The sequence below is a fragment of the Chaetodon trifascialis genome, chromosome 21, assembly GCF_039877785.1.
Source record: "Chaetodon trifascialis isolate fChaTrf1 chromosome 21, fChaTrf1.hap1, whole genome shotgun sequence".
Classification (NCBI taxonomy): domain Eukaryota; kingdom Metazoa; phylum Chordata; class Actinopteri; order Chaetodontiformes; family Chaetodontidae; genus Chaetodon; species Chaetodon trifascialis.
Window position 1 is genome coordinate 20,725,886 of NC_092076.1, and position 20,508 is coordinate 20,746,393.

The 20,508-nt window shown below is 40.6% G+C and overlaps 1 protein-coding gene across 1 annotated transcript; it reads right to left on the bottom strand.

The window, feature by feature from the left end:
- Positions 1-792: 792 nt before the first annotated feature.
- On the bottom strand, positions 793-18,816 carry ipmkb (inositol polyphosphate multikinase b). The gene is made up of 6 exons (XM_070989863.1): positions 18,571-18,816; positions 11,852-11,937; positions 10,472-10,568; positions 9,798-9,970; positions 3,034-3,115; positions 793-2,867 (listed from the first exon to the last, which is right to left on the bottom strand). The coding sequence occupies exons 1-6, from the start codon at positions 18,806-18,808 to the stop codon at positions 2,053-2,055; spliced, it is 1,491 nt and encodes a 496-aa protein (XP_070845964.1). The 5' UTR covers positions 18,809-18,816; the 3' UTR covers positions 793-2,052.
- Between the last annotated feature and the right edge of the window lie 1,692 nt (positions 18,817-20,508).

A 20,508-nucleotide genomic window follows, 5' to 3' on the forward strand; every position in this document is an offset into this window, starting at 1 on the left:
GGAGCACAGTTTGAGAAAGTGGAGGTGATTTGGCAGCCAAATGTGTACAACAATTAAAACAGCCATGGTAACACAACATAACACGTAAGCTCATTGTACGGTTAAACGGTCAGAAACATGGCTCAAAGATGAACATTGATATGGTCAATCATGAATAAGCGAAACACTGAGTAAGACTATATAAAACAGCTGTTTACAACTGAATAACCAGACAGCATGAGGATCATCTTTCTGAAAGAACAATAGTAGTAATATTAAGCTTTTTTTCTTACAGTAAATTTACCTGAGTTAGTTACCTGTAGACAGTGGTTTAAAGAAAAATGCAAAATGACGACCCAACCTGAAACTAAACATTCTGCAGGCTTCTTGTTTCACGCAGTGGTCACAAACTTACAGCAAATCTTTGTCAGTTTAACCCTCAAGCAGCCATTCACAATCCTATGATTGTGATGATATAATCCAATCCTTGATTCACTGGTTCAGTGGAGGCCAAACAAGGGACTTCTGTTTGCCAGCCAGTGTACTATAAACCTAAAAGAACCAAATCCAGTTCACCACTGCGGACGCATTAGCTCGACACCCGGGATGTGATAAAAGCAACATGTTCTGAGTCCTGGAGCACAAGGAGGTTTGTGCTATGTCTAACAGTTTAGGTTTAGAGAATTTTAGGTAGTTTTCTTGGCAGAGTGCATAGTTCATTAGTCTCAACCGAACACACACAAAAGTCTCTCATTCTCGATTCACTTTGATTTTACTGCAATCCGGAGGATCCACTCCACAGCTGTTCAGTTATATTGATTAAATCATAACATCAAATGAGCCTGCATGTCAACAGATCCATCTCCATGACAACCGAGCAAAGTCCATCCACCGATGTGTCCTTTTTGAGCAGCAGACAGGAAGCCAATTGGTGGATCTGGAGTGAGCCTGATGGGCCTGGGTGATGTTTGATGGATTGTATCAGTCATATAAAACCCATTCCGTTTCCGATCATCCTTAGTTTGCTCTCAAATGTTAGTATTTTCATGGAGATGTTGGATGACTATGGATGAAATCATTACAGCTAATAAGGCTGCATGTCTACATTACCAGGACGACCTGGGAAAGCTCCATTAGCTCTGGGAAAAGGTTGTGAGTGGAATTTTTTGTTTTATTAAATTACATTTGAGGTAGGGGTGGGTGACATGAATAAAATCACAGTAAAAGTAATTTTATACTGCAATACAAATATATATCACAATATAGTACATTTCCTAGAAGTTCAGAAACTGTTGGGGACAGATGGAAATATCTGCTTTAGGCTAATCCAGTGAATTATAGAACTAAATCACATTCATCAAATTAATGATGAACTCTTGTAAAATGGATACTGCCATAAATCAGTGCTGCTTCCTGATTTACAACAATTCCCACAATGGTCTAATTCAACCGTTGATATCACAGAGCTAGCCACTACTGTCCAAGTACTATAGAAGACTCTGTGGTGGTTGACTAATTGTGATCATCTCTTGATATATGTTATCATATCGCCCAGCCCACCCCTAGCTTGAGGTGTACCGATATACAATTTTAAAACATACCAGATCATTTCAGCGGCCATGGTATATGTTTGTCAAAACCTATTTCTATGAATGCATTTCAAATGGAATAAAGGTGAAATCATGTGACCTTGCAGAGCACTAGCTTGTCTGAGCATCACTAACTGCAGCAGAAGATGTTGTGTTTAAGTTCTGGGTCATAATGCCTTCATGGATTGATTCGTGCATGGAGTGCTGCTGATCACAGAGAAAACACAGCTGTCAGCCTCTACTACCTCCACTTTGCTCACAAGCAAGCGCGCGCGCACACACACACACACACACAGATGATGGATCATCACAATCAGGTGAGATGATGATGACGATTATGGTTCTGTTTTAATATTCACTTCTTTGTTTCATCCCTGTCTCCTCTGAAGGTTTCCATGTTTTGAGAAGAAAGTGGGGTTGACAGCTGAAGACAGGTTCACTGAGCAGGTCAGGAGGTAAGAGAAGGCAGGGAGGAGTGAGAGCTCTAGGCGGCCTCACAGAGGACCTGCTCCAGCACTGCCAGCAGGTGTTTAAGGCCGTAGATGTAACCGTAATCATGGCTCTCACTTGGGAAAACGTGGGCAAAGTCGATCATCCTGACTTCCACCTCTGTGTCTCCTCCACTCCCCTCTGTTCCATCACCTCGTCCTTTCAGTTTCTCCTCCTCTCTCCTGCTCCTCCTGCCGCTGTCCTCCTGCTCTCCATCCTCATCCTTCCCTTCCAGTTGTGATCTGTTTCCGTTTCTGTTTGGTGGCTTTTGTGACTCACTTGTCCGTTTCCATGCAGAGTTGTCTTCTTCACACAGTGCTGAGATGTTATCACCAGAAACTGAGCTCACTGTTCTCTCCACAGCATCACCGTCTCCACTGTTGCCATGGAGATGACCCTTAGCACAGTGGTGGTGGCCACCTTTTGTGTGGTTGGTGTAAATGGTGGCCAGACTGAAGTCCCATGGCACAGACACCTGAATGTTGTTGTTGTTGTACTCAGCCACTTCGTCTTCCTGCCCCACCCCTTCCTGTCTTGCTTTTCCCTCCCCATCCTGACCGCTGTCACCCGCCGATGACAACGTGGCATTCGGGCTGATCGAAGGGGTGCTGACAGGGGAATAAAAGGAGGATGAGGAGGAAGAGGAGAAAGTGGAGGGGAGGCCCTCGTAAACAAAGAGAAGGGAGCTGGCATAGAAGGTCAGCTGATGCTGGGACTCAAACCAGCGAAGAATACGCTGCACTCTGCAGATGCTGGCTGACACTGCATCCTTCCTCAGACTAACACCATTATGGAAGAATTTAGCCAGACCTGGAGGAGAAGGGTGGAGAGGAGGTGAGAGTTTTAAATATTGTGTTGCTCTCTCAGCATGCATGTGGTTAAGCATGTGATCACTTGAGAGTTTTTCCGAAAGGTTCCTCCAGCACTATGACTCCTTCACCGTCACTTAAATGTGTTAGTGAAAACACACACTTACCATCTTTAATGGTGTCCTTAACCAGTCCCCTGCCGTAGTGCTGGTCGTATGAGTCAAATGTATCACTACACACCTTATACACCTGAAATGTAACAAAATGTTACATGTTAAAACTCAACAGAGACCGATTTTAGCAAATAACACAGCTCCTGTTCACTGATCAAGCCTCATACATCAATATTATATTAATATAGAATTTCTAAACAAGAGCTGTTAGCTTATGCTGAAGAAAAGTTAATACACAAAAAAGTTATTCAGTGCTGTGCACAGTCTTATTCTCTCTGTTGAGGTGGTCATCTGTAGGTGCTCGTAGTCTCTCCCACTGATTGAACACTGACTCCATCTAGTGGTCCACAGCTACACTCACACCTGCCTTCAGAACATCAGAGCAGCCAGCTGTGACTGCAGATCAAAGCCTGCTGCATGCTGAGCCCCATCATGACCAAAAATGAGCGCAGAAGACCTGCAAAAGTGCTGCTTCTTGATAATTAGCTGGGTCATGACCAAGACATTTTAGGGTCAATCTCTTAAATGAACTTGTTTCAGATACAAACGGCAGACTTTTTTAGGCTTAGAATTAAAGATTTTCATCACGAAAACATGGTGTAATTATCACCTGAATTATCATCTGATTTTCATAATGAAAAGAGATACTTGTATATGAAAAAAATATACAACAAAATAAAAGAACCATCGCAAATGCAGCTCAGGGGGAACCTCACTCATCATGAGACTTCTATCAATTTACCTCAGTTCATTTCAATTTCTTCATATCATGCCAAATCACAACAAAACTTGTCTTGTGACTCTTTCCACATAGAGCAGGTCTTTGCTCTGGACAGACCTAGCTGTCCCCTTATGAGCAAGCACTTGGTAACGGTGGTGAGGAAGGAAACACTTCACGTTGTTTTCAATAAAAAAACATTTGCACAAAGCAAGCCTATCCACTTTTCCATGTTGATAAGAGTATTAAAATGATAATTAATGGGACATTTAGAATAGATAAAAATGTGCGATTAATTTGCGATTAAGTTAACTATGACATTCATTTTTATTTTTTTATTTTTTCATCAGACTATGCTTGGACAGTGTAACAATAACATTAATTAGAGTCAATAAGTAATAATTAGGAAAAAAGTAGATTAAAGAAGAAAGAAAGAAAGAAAGAAAGAAAGAAAGAAAGAAAGAAAGAAAGAAAGAAAGAAAGGTTATTGTAACACCAAAAAAAAGAAAGGAAAAGGACAGAGAAAACATTCATAGACATACAAAGCTCTAGAGATCAGTTTGGAGGCACAAAAAGTTCTTAATTTTCTCTATTAAAGAAGTCCAGGAGGTGATAGTGGCTTGCTTTGCGTTGTGCATTCTGGCTACTGACAGCTCCATGTACAGGATATCTAACAAGGAAAAGTAGCCATTGAATCCGAGAAAGAGAATGAGGAGGTTGCCAGTGAAGTGCTAGCATCTTTTTGGCAGCTGTCAGGCTAGCAAATAAAGTAGGGTAATGGTAACTAGGTCAATTTCAAGCAGAGGCGTCATTCAATAAAAACAATTTGGGACAGTACGGACAGTACATCAAAAAGTTTAGTCAGTGTTAAAGATACCATTTCCCAAAAAGTTGTGACTTCTGGATAATGCCAGTGCATATGCATAAAAGATCCAACATCATGAATTGGGCAGAGATCACAGTTTGGGGAGGATACAAGTTTCATTAGATGGAGTCTTCTAGGTGTAAGATACATCCTATGTAAAAATTTGAAGTGTATCAATTTATGATTGGGATTTTTGGAAACATGATCATTCCAAATTATTATTTGGATTATTCCAAACAGTTGTCCAACATATATCCTTCTCAGAGATATGAAGATCTCATCTCCCAAGATCTCAGGTCCCATCTGGGGTGAAATTGTTTTCGGAATTTCCCCTCGAGGGACGAATAAAGGAATATTGAATTGAATCTCTACTCCAAATATGGTTGATATTTAAAGATTTATAAACAGAATTTAAAAGAGCATACATTTTGGATGTTAGAGCTTTGGTTTTACCTCTGACATTTAATAAAGAGTAAAGTGGATGGGTTGCCGAATTTTCACCCCATGGAACGCCATAAGTGCGCATAGCTAGTCTGAGTCTAAGATAAAAGAAAAAAGAACTCTTAGTGACATTGTACAGGGAACATATATCATCAAAAGATCTCATCCCATTTTCTTCCAAGATATCCATTAAAATATTGATTCCCTTAGTAGACCATTGTGGGATCTTAAAGGGGGCTCTTCCCATAGTGAGGTCAAAATTGTTGAAAAGAGGGCTATGAGTGTGCCATTTTAAAGAAATCTGACATTGTTTCTCTATTGCTCGCCATGTTGACAATAAAAAAGACATAAGTTGGCGTTGAGCACTCTTGGAAAGAAGAGCAGTGAAAACAAGGTCCTGTAGCCTATGTGGGTAAGCCAAGTTTTCTTCAATCGGTCTCCAAGAGACCACCATAGATGGATCAAACCAAACAGATATTGGGCGAATTATATAGGACCAAGAGTACAATTTAAAATTTGGAACATTTAAACCACCATCCTTTTTGCTCCTTTGTAGTGTAGATAACTTGAGACGTAGTCGTTTACCACCCCATATAAAGTTTGAGGTGATCAGATTGTCCCAGTAGTTTTTGGGCGGTGCAACAGGAATCATATTAGAATAAAAACTTATTCTTGGGAGAACATCCATTTTAATTATGGATATTCTTGCTGACATCGAAATGGGTAATTTTGTCCATATTTTCGAGTTAACTATGACATTCATGAGATTAATTGCTATTAAATATTTTCATCGATTGACAGCACTACCTAAGACACATTTGAAGAACAGCGCCAAAGTCTCAGCTGCATGTTGAGCAGACCATCAGCATGAAGGGCTTCATAGCTTTACTCAATCACCTCTTTTTATCTTTTCCTTTCAATCTAACTCTCTGCTCCCCCACCTTCATTCCTCCATCAGGAAGATCATTACCACTAATTAGCCTCCTCCCATCTAAATAAACACATATCAGAGATTGGTATGGGAATTTTCCCAGCACAGTGCCAGAACATTCTGTTCTAAACTCCCTTTTCTAAGGTACAAAAGAATCCAGATACTGAACTCTCTCTGTTTTTCAACTGTCTAAATTATAACTTGAGCTGCTACCACCGCATCCTGCATTAAACCTCTTTAGCCCAGCTCACAGGCACATTTTCATAAACTCATACTGTACTGGCAGCGTAATTCAAACCCACAAAATTCAAAACTGTTAAAATCGATTCAATCTAGAGCTCAAACCTTTCAAAATCACTAACTACTGTATGTCAGGATGACTGTAAACAGTGGATCAGTACTGTGCTGCTTAAGCACTGAACTTCCAAGTACAATTTTCAAATAACGCTAAAGACTTCTGCAGAGTTGAGAAGAACTGTTGAAGTGGTGGTAATTCTCCGTGGGTTTTTCAGTACATCTTTCACATTCTAAACACTCATCTGGTCCCACTGTTCATGTGGAAGATGGATTAGTGCACCTTCAAGTTAAGCATGTTTTTCGTCTAAAACACATTCAAAGATTCCTGTGAATTCAGCACCTCCTGAGTGTATACTCAGGGTGTGGCTATGTGCACAGTTTAAGTCAAGTTCTGAAAGGTGTAGATGTTTTTCAGTAATATGCTTTGCCACTTCTCAGTCTATGGTACTGTAGCACAGATCAAACACTAAGTTGATCTTCTGTACAGTAACCTCCAAGTAAGTCTTCATAGAGATTACATGAGCATGCATCAGAGCTCAAGTCCACAAGATCACAGTTCATTTATGACTAGTTTACAAAGGGTGGAGACGTGCCGCCATAAAGCTGATGTCCTATCAGTGACTGTCATTTCCTCAGAGGATCAGGTTAGACAAACACTACCAGACCTTTAAGGACAAACCATCAAGCAGTGGGCTATGTCCTGCTGTACATAAAGAGTGACAGTTAGAAATATATTACTTATTTCCTCGAAACAAAGGTCATCACCTCCTCTCAGGCCTGAATCATACCCTCCCTGTCCCATATCTTTATCCAGCACTTGCACTGAGGAGGCTGCTGTCCTCTCCGTCCGTCTCTGTGAGATTCTGTCATGCGTCTGTGGATAAATGTGGGTTTTTACAGCCTTAGTGGTATGGACCTCCAGGGCTGGACTGTCTCGTGGAGTTGATGAACAACTCTGACAACTTTCTGAATACATGCCTGGGAAGTTTGCTTTTTCTTTTTCATCTTAGGCACCACATTGACAATGTGAAAATAAAAAAGAGCTCAATCCATTGATCTGTTTCATGATGAGGCTCATTAAAAAATATACCCAGATAATTCTCTGTGGAGTTTTCATTCCAATGTTGACAGTTAACAGGTTTTCAGTCATTAATTGTGTAATGTTGTCACATGAAAAATTAGTTCATTCAATTAGCTGAGCAAACAACTCAACATATATGAAGAATACAGCTTCCAAAAACAATGAATAATGAGTGAATATTTTAGAAGCTTAGAATGAAGCTTTCCTCAGGAAACCAACGCTGCTTTATTCTCTATTGCTCCCTATCATTAATGGAAATAACAGACAGTGTGAGATTTGCTAACAACCAGAGATGACAAAGATGATTGTGAACAAGTCACAGCACCATCAAGGTAATTAAGGTCAGAGACGTTGGTAAAAGCTATTGGAAAGCTCAGATCTTTTGGGGCGGCCAAACCTTTACATGGTGCTCCTTTTGTTTATTTCCCTCTAAAATTTAAAAAAAACAAACATTATGAAGTAATGCTGTGTAAAATGTGGAAGAGGATGTTTCATCTCTGACTGGATGACTTTTGGAGTCCAGTCCATCTCCTACACAGTAACAGAAGATTTGACCAGGGGTGGCCAAACTTTTGCAAACCCCTGAAAATATGCAGGAGAACGGAACATGAAATGAAGGACAAGTAAGCCTCCATTACTCCATTTCAAACAGTGCGCAGTGTCGTTCATCATGATGAACAGACCAATACCTTCATGGAAACTTTAAATATAGAGCTCATTGGGTGATTTTTGCTTGTTTCTTGCTGCAGGCAGGAAAGGATGTTTACTGATGATGATGATGATGATACTGAGAGTACACTGCAATGGAAACTGATCAAAGTGATAAAGGTCTTGCTGTGTGACGCTTTTCCTTTCCAACAGATAATAAGTTTTCCATTTCTTTCCTGTCATCTGTCTCTTTCACCCATGATGTGTGTTTACTGTTCCACAGTCAGAGCTGAGAGTTAGGGACACGACAGAGATTCAACAAACAGCTTCACATGAACAGCTATTTGCACAGATGGGTGTGTGTGTGTGTGTGTGTGTGTGTGTGTGTGTGTGTGTGTGTGTGTGTGTGCGTGTGTGTGTGTGTGTGTGTGCGTGTGTGCGTGTGTGCGTGTGTGCGTGTGTGGACTCACACACGAGAGGGTGAATTGTGTGCTATTCAGTTTAGTCAACAACATGAACATACTTCATCTGTCACACATGGGTTAAACATTGATCCTTTTCAGGTTGTTCAACAGTATCAGATGTTCATCGTCACTGTATGTATGAAAGGTACAATCCATGACTTCTGTTATCGTGTTACTAGGAGTGGCATACAACTGGATTTGACTACTATGGTTAATGGACAGGTTATTGGACATATGGGGCAATCATCTGTTGATGATGATTTGTCTAGTAAATGTACTTGACAGTAACATTAATCTGAGCATGGAACTAGCTAACATCACTGGAGAACATAGCCAGAATTTGAACACTGACAGAAGCTCAGTCTTTTTTTGAACAGAAAGGGGGAAACTCGGGTACAGCTTGTTAAACTTCCTGCTGCATTTGAGCTTTTTTCACTGTTGACATTTTACAAAGCAATATCTCTTTAATTCACTACTTATTTCCAACTCGGTTAAATCATTTCATCTTAAATACAAAAGGGATATTGGTACTGCTGCTCCTTCTGTGAATCCACTTCTCCAGTGGATCTCATTTGGTCTTGCATCCACTGGAAAATTTTGGCCAGATGTTCTTGAATTTATTCAAATGTCTTTTTTCAGTGACTTTCATTTTCTTTTAAGGAGGCTTTCTCTGGTATCATATCTTTTGTGATTAATCAGATTTTTTAATGGACAAATTCAGTGCACATAAATGTAAATGTAGTAATTCCAGGCCCCACCTGCCTGCTTTTAAAATTGAACTGAAGAGGTATTTTGATTCTGTTAAGGCTATGCAAGCTGTGCTTTGATTTATAACTCCTTTATGGTAGCATATATTTAGCATATATTCATCTATGGTGCTCCTTTTGCTTTGTTCATTCTGTGTATTTTAATTTTCTGTTATTCCTATCTGCACCCCCTGTTGTATTTAAGTAAGAACATGGATGCAGCGTCACCACGTTTTGTTTGATATTAAAAAGCATCAACTGGTTGATATTTTCTGATTGGCTGGGAATGCACAGAAGCTCTTGTAATGTCGTTGGCAGAGATCTCAAGATTTTCTTTTTAATAATACAGAGCCTTAAAATATAGGCCTATTTAAAGTATTATTGCCATTATTGACATGAATCAACCTTTGGAGAAAAAAATTGCTCAATGTACATTTCTGTTATTTTTCTGGTTAGGTCTAATGAAGTGCCATTACAGGCCATTTTCCAGTATGAAGTAAATCAAGGTCCGAGTTAAAATTTGACAGATTAAAGATCCTCCACAAAAGCACAACAGTTCACACTCACCCTCATGCCGAGGACCAGGAAGCCTATCTCCTCCATCAGTGGGTATTTTCTGATCTGCTGTTCCCGTTTCTCCTGCGAGGCAAATGGATCATAGCTCCGCTGGCCCAACTTCACATCCATGATGCATGGCTTGACGAAGCGTCGAGTCACATCCTCCAGTTTCAGGTAAAGGTCTGAGGCAGCTGCACAGAGAGTTATTACTAGCTTGTTCACATGAGACTGTTCTCTTTTCATTCAAAAACAAAGCAGTCATAACTGCTCATGACATGCTTCTGATATGATGAAGGTTCTTCCTTGACTTCATGACAATTTGACAATTAGACATCTGACAAGCCAAGTGTTTACAGTGAGACGTCGGTGCAGTTTATATCTCTCCAGCAGTTTACTAAACCTTATATTACATGAATATCACATAATGTTGAATAAGAAGAATCATTTAGAAAACATCAGAGTAGCACATAGTATTTGGCTTGTATAGAGACTGAATATCAGTATTGACTTATAATAACCAGTCTATCATAGGACTAATGTTAATAAGAAGTCAATTCACCTCATCTACATTTATTTTTGGACTTGGACTTGCGTGAGTGAGCAATGGATACACACACACACACACACACACACACACACACACACACACACACACACATACACGCACACATACACGCACGCACCGTTGGGGCTGTCAGGAGAGGACCAGGTGCCATAGTACTTGGGCAGATAATTCTGGAGCTCCAGCAGGCATGGATCACAGCAGTCCTCTGCATACACCTATGACACACATACCAGCAATCAATGATTTAATCAATCATGTATTCACTCTGTGGCTGGTCAGTTTTCTGTGGATTGACTAATCAATCAATCAATCAGCTGATTAGATTAGATCAGATTCAACTGTATTGACATCGTCAGAGTGCACAGAGAACGAAATGCAGTTTAGCATCTAAGCAGAAGTGCAAATAATAAAAATAAATATCCAAAAAATATAAATACATGTAAGTAGTGCAAGTGGCATAAAGCATAGTATTATTTCATCACTAACACAGGGTATAATACAATATGCAGTACAATTTCAATGCAATAATTCTTTTTTTCTTTATGAGGCTTTTCCATCATGATGACAATTGTAATGGAAACTGAACAACCAGAATTCATTAAGATGAAAATGGTAACATACAGTATAACACCAGCCCCAGGTTATTAAATGTTGTTATTCTGATCCTTCTAGAGCAAAAAATAAAAATAAAAAATAAAAGTGCACGTAGATAGAATAAATGTACTACTGCTGTTTAGGAACAGCTCAATGTTTTTCTCTCAACTATAACCAGATTTCCAGCCCTGAGCAAGATGCCAAGCCACTGTGAGATGTGTGTTGTTGGGATTAGGTTTGATTGGTTTGGTCAAGAGACATGCACACAAGATGCAATGACTCACTCCTGTTTGTATGAGAGTGGCTGAGGCTGACAGTGCTGCTAAGCTTTAAAGCAAACACTGAAGCTCTGATGCAGCAGACACATGTGCCACCACGTGCTTCCACAGGCCCATATGGACTGTCTCATATTTATACTGATTATCAACAATTTCTATTTCTCCATCCATCCATTCACTTTGTATAGAAAGTGCTGTTGAGCAAGTTAGTATGCCAGTTACAATAAAGGTAAATGCTCATACAAACCTAAATACAGAGTGAGAGAGCTTACGCAAGTCTATTTCATGACTGGACTGTGAGGAGTGTTGTAACAAAATGCATTACACAATACAAAAATACGCAATGTGACGCCTAACAATGACTTGTAACATTAATCAGTTGACAGCTCATGTTTGCACTTAAGAAATTGTGAAACTGCAGAATTCTGTTCTGTAAATATGTTAAAACACCTTCTGAACACTTTATTAAAAATATATATGAAAGATTATAAAGACAAAAACACTTTATATTTATGAAGATACTGTGTATGAACTGACAATAAAGAGATACAAGTATAGTTTAGCGGTGCTCATATTGCTCTGTGTCATTGTATGAGACTATTAAACTATGAATGCAGAGGTATTACCATGCTGTAAAACTGCATCTCTCGTGGACCTCTGGGTGGAGGCTGAAGCTGCTTCAGGACTGTTCCATCTGGATGCTGCAAAATACCTGAAAATTAACAAATACAAAGATGGAACTCAAAATCAAAGTTTAGCAAAGCAAAGCATTTTAAGGATTATGGTGCTTGAACCAGTAAACAGTAGTAAGACACAGCTGGACCCAGCCATCTCGCTTCAACCCTTGTTTTAGCATATGAGTGGCAGTTGAGTGTGTTCACTACCTTCAACACTGAGGTTATTATTAAATACTGAATCATAAACTGTGATATGTATCAAACACACACAACTTAGACAGCAGCAATAAAATACAAGTAAAGTGACAGAGGGATGACAAAATGCTCTAAGTGGAAGTGTCATGAGAACATAAAAAGTAGAATCTGTAAATATGAGATGACATTTATTGAGGAATGAGAGGAAAGATTACCGAAATGAAAAGAAAGAGAAACTAGCATGAAGGACTTGGTGTAATATAGACTTAATATGGATAGGACAATGAAATATTGTCTGTGTCCATGAGCTGTGACTGAGAAACTCAACTCTAATCTGCTTGGCAAACATGATCCTTTGTTTTTTTCACATGGACTGGTCTTGCATATGTGTGTGGATGTAACCAGTTAAGTATGAGTTATGAATGAACAGGTCAACCAATTAGACAGTGAGTTAGTCAGTTAATTATTAAAATTTCCAGCCATCCCATCGGTCTGCTGGACAGCCAGCCTCAGAGCTAAAGCCAGTCAGTCAGTGAAATCATCAGCAAACAGTCAGTCAGTGTGTGTCACTTCTGTATACCAAATGACTTCAGAACACAACAACACACACAGTCAGCTGACCTGATGAGACACTGGTCCTGACTGATGAAAGTAATTTCCCAAATTGGGATCAAAGAAACCGTCTTAGTCTAAGTCGAAATGATGGTGTGAAAGAGAGACACACTGAAAAAGAAGTTAGACAGAAGAAGACGAATATGTGCACTGAATGCACCTATACAGCATACCTGTGTTCAATATGTAAATGTTTCCGTGTATATTCTACAAATCTAGATATGACCTGATGAAATTGGTGGTAAATGGTTACACTTAAATGTGAACAGATATTATTGCGGCTAAAACTGATTGAACTTATTCATAAATAGTACCAGTCATCTAGAAAAGGATAATTCCACTGGTAAAGGCAACACTGTACTAGAGAGACTGACACATCGACAAGCAGATGTTCATGGCTTATTTGGCTCATCACAATATCCCTATCAGTGTGTGTTTACCCCTAAGTTTATTTTTACTGTGGAAAATGTGCTGCTCAGCATATATGTTGGACATGAGTCTTTAATGACCCTTTAATTTAAGGGATCCTGAACAAGGTTAAAATCTTAAAAAGTCCTGCCTGCCTTCACCTTGATGCTGATAAACTAATAACAGTATCCATTTGACATGCAAAAACTCCTCAAACAGCTCTTCAGGTTGAACATGGAAACAGGTTTGCACTGGAACCTAAACTGTCTGGAACCTGAAATGATTCCACTGGTTCCACATTCTAGAAAAAGACTTTCAGTGAATATATCCAGTCAGCTCGATCTCATCAGGAATTCGACACTTCGTCAAGCCATGCATCAGGAATCATTTCCTTTGCCAACATTTTTTTTTTTTTTGTTGAAACACAAGCTATCTGTATTTGCTCTCTGCTCTGGCATCACTTATCTACGTATCATAGCTTGCTCATCATGACACAAAAACACCAAAATGTCCCTACTGAACATGTTGAAAATACCAAACGTATTAAATAATTCCCACACTGAGCCTTAGTGTGTTTCATCTTGTGTAATTTCATATTTCTGCTGCCATAATATTCAACTTTCCCCAAGGGTATCACAGCTTCATGTCATGTCATATCATGGTTCTAATGATGATGCATGAAACCGACTTGTAATTAAGAACTTTTTCTTCTGAACACAGCTAGAGCTGGACTCAACATACATAGCTAAAGCCAGTTAATAACCTGCTGACACTGGTTACCCAGGATTTACAGATGTTAGGCTGCATCTGAAGCCACATACCCTAAAGAGCTAACACCCAACGGTGTGGTTAAGCTTGACAAATTACAGTCGCCATTATAGCCCATCTGATATTGTTATTAATATTTGGTAGTTAAAAAAAATCCAACAACAATGTATCAGCTGATGTAATTTCTTAAACATAAACATGTGAGCAAACAGTCGCAAACGCAAAATAGCTCATCACAAGGGACTTCATGGCAGCCTGGATCAGCTGAAATCATTGGGCTTGTTTTCAACATACTTTGCTTTCTTTTCTGACTCAATAAGACAAGAACAAATGATATCCATCACTGTTTGTGCTTGTTTTGACTACATAGTACCACTTAAGCACCACTCTAGAGAACATCATTCTGCCTAAACTGCAGTTTAACCATGACCACATCACCACCTTCAGTCACATATTTAACAGCAAATCAAGTGTGTTCCTGTGAGCCTGTCTCTTTTACTAAACACTGTTTAAGAACCAACGCATTGAACACTTCTGATCCTCTCTGCAGCTACACCAGGGGTGAGCAACAATGTGCCACAGGGGGTCTGTAGGTTTTCAATCCAACCATAGACCAGCTCAGATCAGAAATAATGAATGAAACCAATGCTTGATTTATAGGTCAATGAAAACCTTCCAACCTAAAGTTCTTCAAGGAACATTTCTGACCATCACTACCGCACAATTCAACAAAGACTTATAGGGGAGAAGAAGACTGGAGGCCTGGGGAAACAGAGCAGTGGGAGGAGGGGAGAGCAGGATTATTTCAATCAGCAGAAGTACAAGCTGAGCAGGATTCCAGAGCTTGTTCTACAGCGGCAGTGTTTCAATACTGTCAGTGCTACTTTTCCCTGCCTTTCAGTTTGAACTTGGGCCGTTTGTGTTAATGATTGTTCAATACCGAGCCTAAGGAGGGACTAAGATAAGATCATTCCATGTTTCTGTTAAATACGGTATAACTGTATCACCACTGCAGGAGTGGACACTGCAGACATTCTTAAGAAATCATCTACAGAAATAAACTACAGAATACATTAGTGACAGCTTCCCACCTTTGCAAACATTTAGATTCAATTGTTCAGATTCTATTATTGATATGGTTTGTAAAAATTCCTTTAAAAGTAGCCTTTTAAATAATGTCTGTGATGAAAACGAGTGCAGACAGGTTAGTTTGGTTAGCCTTGCTTTGAACTTGCCAGTGTATTAATACACGTGTGTTTTAAAGTCTACCAGGACGTTGCTGCATAGTGTTTTCACTGTGATGCCACAAGCGGAATGGATGAAACGGAAAGGGAACGAGACAAATGAAATGTATAAACTGGAAACCTTGAGCCCGTGCTGTGTGAGGCCTTCAGTAATCTTCATTTTATGGTGGTGTTAATAGGTGTGTCATGTGCTAAAATCTGAAAGGATGCGGTAAACTCACTATTGATGGATTCAGGGGATGCACCTATATTTTCCCTGATGCCACACAGTGAAAAACAGAGTTATGAGTCTTGGTTTAATTTGGTTAGTAAAATCAAAATAGCGTGGCTGACCAGCGGAGGCTGATAGGGAGCTGAGGTGGAGACACCTCAGCAAAATCTGTTAAGTTTGAACAGAAATAGAGTTTATCTTTATGGATTACATTGCTGCTGAATTGCCATCTTGAGTGTCTAGAACACTGTGTTTTTGTGCTTTAATGGGAGTTTGGTGTAATATTTCCTGGTCAGAGTGCAGGCATGCCGTGACGTAACTCCCTCCACTCCCTAGAAATGGGATCGCCTATTGGAGATCTTGCGTAACCACGCTTGAATTATTTGAAGATAGAAATGATCACTCAACCCTACTGTGTAAAATGTAAATAAACCAGTTGTGAAAACATTGCTATTCATTTTTGACATACATTAAACTGGAAGTGGTTTTAACTGGGCAGTTTCCATTGAGTTGTCTTCGGCCCTAAACCAGGTGTACCCTGCCGTTATTATGAAGCTTCACAACCCAGCACACAGAATGAAGATTCGCTTTGGACACCATGCTTCAAACACTCATGTACTGACCTCATCTTTCACCACAATCCTCAGCCAATATGCCTCCTCTAATAAAATGGAAATTTCCAAAACTGACAAATAAACCAGCTATTTTTCAGTTCACATGACCTTTGTGTACACTCCTGGTAAGCCTGTGATTCAACACAGTGAATATATATGAACCAAATGCAAATAAAGTAAATGTTGGATCCATCCAAAGAAAACAATGTGAATGGTGACATTTGTGGAAGGACAGGTTTGTCACGGCTGACTGCAAGCCTCAGGCCACTCTCGCAAAGGTCATCCTGCCTGTTACATAACATAAAGGTATGCCTTCTAAGGAGGTGTGCAATCATCAAGGTAGGTAACTAACTAACCAGCAATGACTCATCCACCTGAGACTGTACTGTAATGAGTACCAGCTGCTGACTGTATTATGCACAATCAATTCAGGTCAACACCTCGCCCAATAACACACAACGGAGGCTTTGAAAATGTCAGGTATCCAGTGTGCATGAGTGCTCGTGTGGGTCAGTAAAGTTTAGAAAGAGACCATGGAACATGGATGGCATGTTCACAAATTCACAAAGTTTCTCTGATCAGATCTGATCAATGTGAAAATGCAGTTGGTGTAGATCAGCGGTAGGACTGACAGAGAAGCAGCAATACAATGGTCCTCAATCATCAACACCACCTACCTGCTGCCACCGGTGCAAGTGCAGCCCATTGAGCTCTCATTACGTTTGTGATGTAACTTTTCACTTTATAATCAACACTACAATGCACAGAAATCACAAAATTAACTGAATTAATGTCAGTAATGTCTATTTATGTCCAGGTACTGTAATTGTAATTTCAGTTCCTTGTACTTCATCTTCTTGAGATACCACACCTCCCATTTTCTCAGCAGGATATCAGGTCCTTCTGTGTTTTCAAATTGTGATGTCTAGACCTCTTAACACCTACATACAAAACCCTGCAGAATGCCTCTGGTGTGGACCACCCCCTAGGGAGCTGGCACTGATGCCAACAGCAGACCAGAAGGTGTGAAAACACACCTTTGGGTAGGGGGCACTCCTCAAGTATAAATGTTTAGCTCTTCCCATGCTCGGGGTATTTCCTCATTTTACTGCTCGTGTGATAATTGACCTTTTCTTTGCAAAGATACATACATGCAAACATAAAAACCTTGTCAGCCGGCAGAAGCCTCTCTTTCATTCTTCACCAGCAGCAGAAAATTTCCACAACAGCACTCACTATTCACACACGGAACAGAAATTTTAGAACCCAAGTTTTACTCAGAACTAGAAGCTGGAGCATGCTAGTCAGCTTACTACGTTAAGTTCAAGTCTCTGCCTCACTGTATGGCAGCATTACGGTTTCCATCCATCTTCTATGCCACTTCCGGGGTCGCGGGGGGGCTGGAGCCTATCTCAGCTGTCGACAGGTGGGAGGTGGGGTACACCCTGGGCCGGTGTGATCAGCCGATCACAGGGCAACATATATACACATTCCATTCACACTTTAGAGTCACCAATTAACCTAAGGCGGAAGGAGGAGGCCGGGGTAACCGGAGAGAACCCACGCATGCTGGAAGAACATGCAAACTCCACACAGAAAAGCCCGACCCGGGAATTGAACCGGTGACCTTCTTGCTGTGAGGTACGCACACTACCTGCTGAGCCACCGTGCAGCCCCCATTACGGTTTCTGGCTAGTTAAAACAAAAATCAACTGCAATTAGTGTCAACTCTGTGCCCATACTGTTGAACTGAAGTCTGGTTCATCTGTGGAAACACTTCAACACCTCATACATGTCATTTACAACAGCATCACGTGAATATGCTGAAGTGGAACAAGCCAAAAACATAGTGGACAGTAAGTCTGTCTCCCCATAGCATTCAGGCAGCCTGTCACTGAACAGTCAGACCACAGCAGTGACTAAGGCTACAGGAATGTTTATGTCTGTGGATTTGTGACTATACTAAGTCCAAAGAATACAGGGTTTAAGCATATGATCAAAGTGCTTGAGCCTCACTACAATGTGTATTCACATGAGCAGTCAGTCTGCTGTGCTGTGCTGTGCTGTGTAAAGGAGAACAATCACTTGTTCTTATTGACAGCATAAAGGTACTTCATCCTCAAACAAACGACACAAAGGTTATTTTCTACATTTTGTGTTCCTAAGAACCATGATACTAATTGTGTTAATCAGAGGAAGCAGAGAGTGAGACAAGTGCATGTCATATGCATGCTCCCTCATATATACAAAAAAAAGAAAATAAAAATCACCGTGCCAACGATTACAAAATCTCATGATTTGCTGTTCTTGATGACAGCAACTCTGTCGTCCACACTTTTGTTCTTGATTGGAACAAAACTTACTAAAAAATAAATTTCATCTTCTCACTCCTTTTTTCCAGTAACACAGATGTCAGTAGTGTGCAGAAAGTTGTCTTTATATAGATAACTTCAGAAAATATTTGGTGGGTTACTGTTTGTAGGTCCTATTTTCCACTCCACCCTCAGTCAAGTACAGGCGTGACAAATAACATCCAGCTGTCAGGCCTAAATAAAAACATTCGTAACGTTCAAATTGTAAGGAAATAGGAAAAGACCTGCGGTCCAGTTCACTTACCAACTTTGTCCACTCCATACTTGTGACCCGCCACCTGATGTGACAGCGGGACACAGCCGTTCAGGTGAGCCTGGCCTTGTGGCCCCTGCGGCCGCTGGCCGCACTTCTCTTTGGCGGGGGGCGCGCCGCAAAGCCGGGGGGTCAAGCTGACCCCAACAGCGTTTGAACAGGGGGTCAGTTCCAGTCTGCCGAGAGCTAAAGAGGATTCCATCAGGACTTGGCGCTGAGTTGTTGACATAGGGAGAAATTAAAAAAAAAAAAGGGGGGGGATAAAAAAAAAACACAAAGCAAAGCCTAAATAAAAAACAAACAAACAGACAAACAAAAATCTAACTAAAAAAGTCAAAGATGTGACAGTATCACATACTTTTCTTACGTAAGCTCAGAATACAGCAACGCATACAAATTGTTTGGGCGTGAGGTTGAGAAGCCCTCATGGAAATATTCCAGTTCAGACGAAACCAGCAGCTTCGGTCCTGTTTTCGACCACGACCAACAGCCACGCTGACGGACAGGAACGCTGTCGTAACCCCCGCTGTGTCCAGTGATGAAGCAGGTCTCCCGAAGCTGTGCTGATTCAATGGTTTTCATATCTTGAGCAGCAGCATAAATACATCCTGGCCCCTTGCAACCCGCGTCAAGCACAGCAGAATCAGCAAGATTTTCCGTTCGACGCTTCCAAAATAAAACGATCGCATATATACCTACTGCAGTGTACCGCGGCGATAATAAAGACGGAGAATTCTGTTGCTGATAAAATGTCGACTGTCGATTTGTCCAAGTGTTACAGGACCTGTCCAATCCCACACGTCATTAGTCAAACTCAAAACTAATACATTTGCCGCTATTACTGTGAAGGAAAATCACCAAACCTCCGGCCTTGTCATTATGAAGTTCATGTAGCCTGACGCAGCTCCATTTCCTCGCGTCAGAGAAGTAAATAGTGTTGTCTCTTGGTAATGGAGATGTTACGATACACTCAAGGGGGATATCCAGTTCCACTCAGCACATATGGGAGCATGGGGGGCAAACAGACCAGAGAAGTCCGGATATTGCTCGAAGAGACTATTCAGTCCCGGTTCTGATTGCTAACTTATCGATACTGTCCATTAGGATTCTCAGCAAGCCATTACTCGCGTCAAAATTCAGCAGAGAGATATCACACTTGTCGTACAACCGCCTTCAAGACGAAGGCATATTCTTTGACGACGAGCACAAAACATTCGTAAATCCATAATATTAAAAACGTCGGCGGAGTCCTCTTCGGCCATAGATATCCAGGTCAGTGTAGGCGGCTACCTCCCTACGTAATGAACAGCGCCCAAAGCCTCCCACACCTTTCCGACACTTGCCATGACTGTCGCAAAACATACGAGTTCCGTACCTTTGCGGCAGCGCTTATTCAGCTGTCTGTGGACTGACAGCAGCTGAAGGAAACTTCTGCTGAAAAAGCCTCGAAATGTTCATGGTAAATAATTAGCTACCATCTGTGCATGAAATATCGAGGAATAAACTTTTATTCATTCGTTCAGTTTCGTGGTTGATATTATGTGACTAATCAAATAAACAACCAGTCTCTCATAAAATCCTCTTCCTAGCTCCATGTATATTCTCTCTCTAAAGTTTTAAGGACCTAGTGTCCTCTGTCAGTCCCTGTATGTCATCAGGTTTTGACTGCTCCTTGACAACAACTTCATTCCCCTCATATTTAAACATTTAATTGTGCAGCCCATTGAAAAGAAACCCAATCTGGACCCTCTCACCCTCAGCAATTACCAAGCAATACAAATTCAGCACTTAGTTTATTTATATATTGCCTGAAAGATATGTACACATCACTTACACATTTGCTTCAGTTGTGAATTTGAGAGATGCTCATGGCAAGTGAGACAATTGATAGGAGAGGGTGAGTATGGAAATGGATGGGAGAGACAGTAT

Coding starts and splice junctions, on each gene's coding strand:
- ipmkb (XM_070989863.1), bottom strand. CDS start 18,808: ATGTCAACAACTCAGCGCCAAGTCCTGATGGAATCCTCTTTAGCTCTC. Junction 11,938..18,570: donor GTATGGAGTGGACAAAGTTG/GTAAGTGAACTG, acceptor GTTAATTTTCAG/GTATTTTGCAGCATCCAGAT. Junction 10,569..11,851: donor AGATGCAGTTTTACAGCATG/GTAATACCTCTG, acceptor TGTGTGTCATAG/GTGTATGCAGAGGACTGCTG.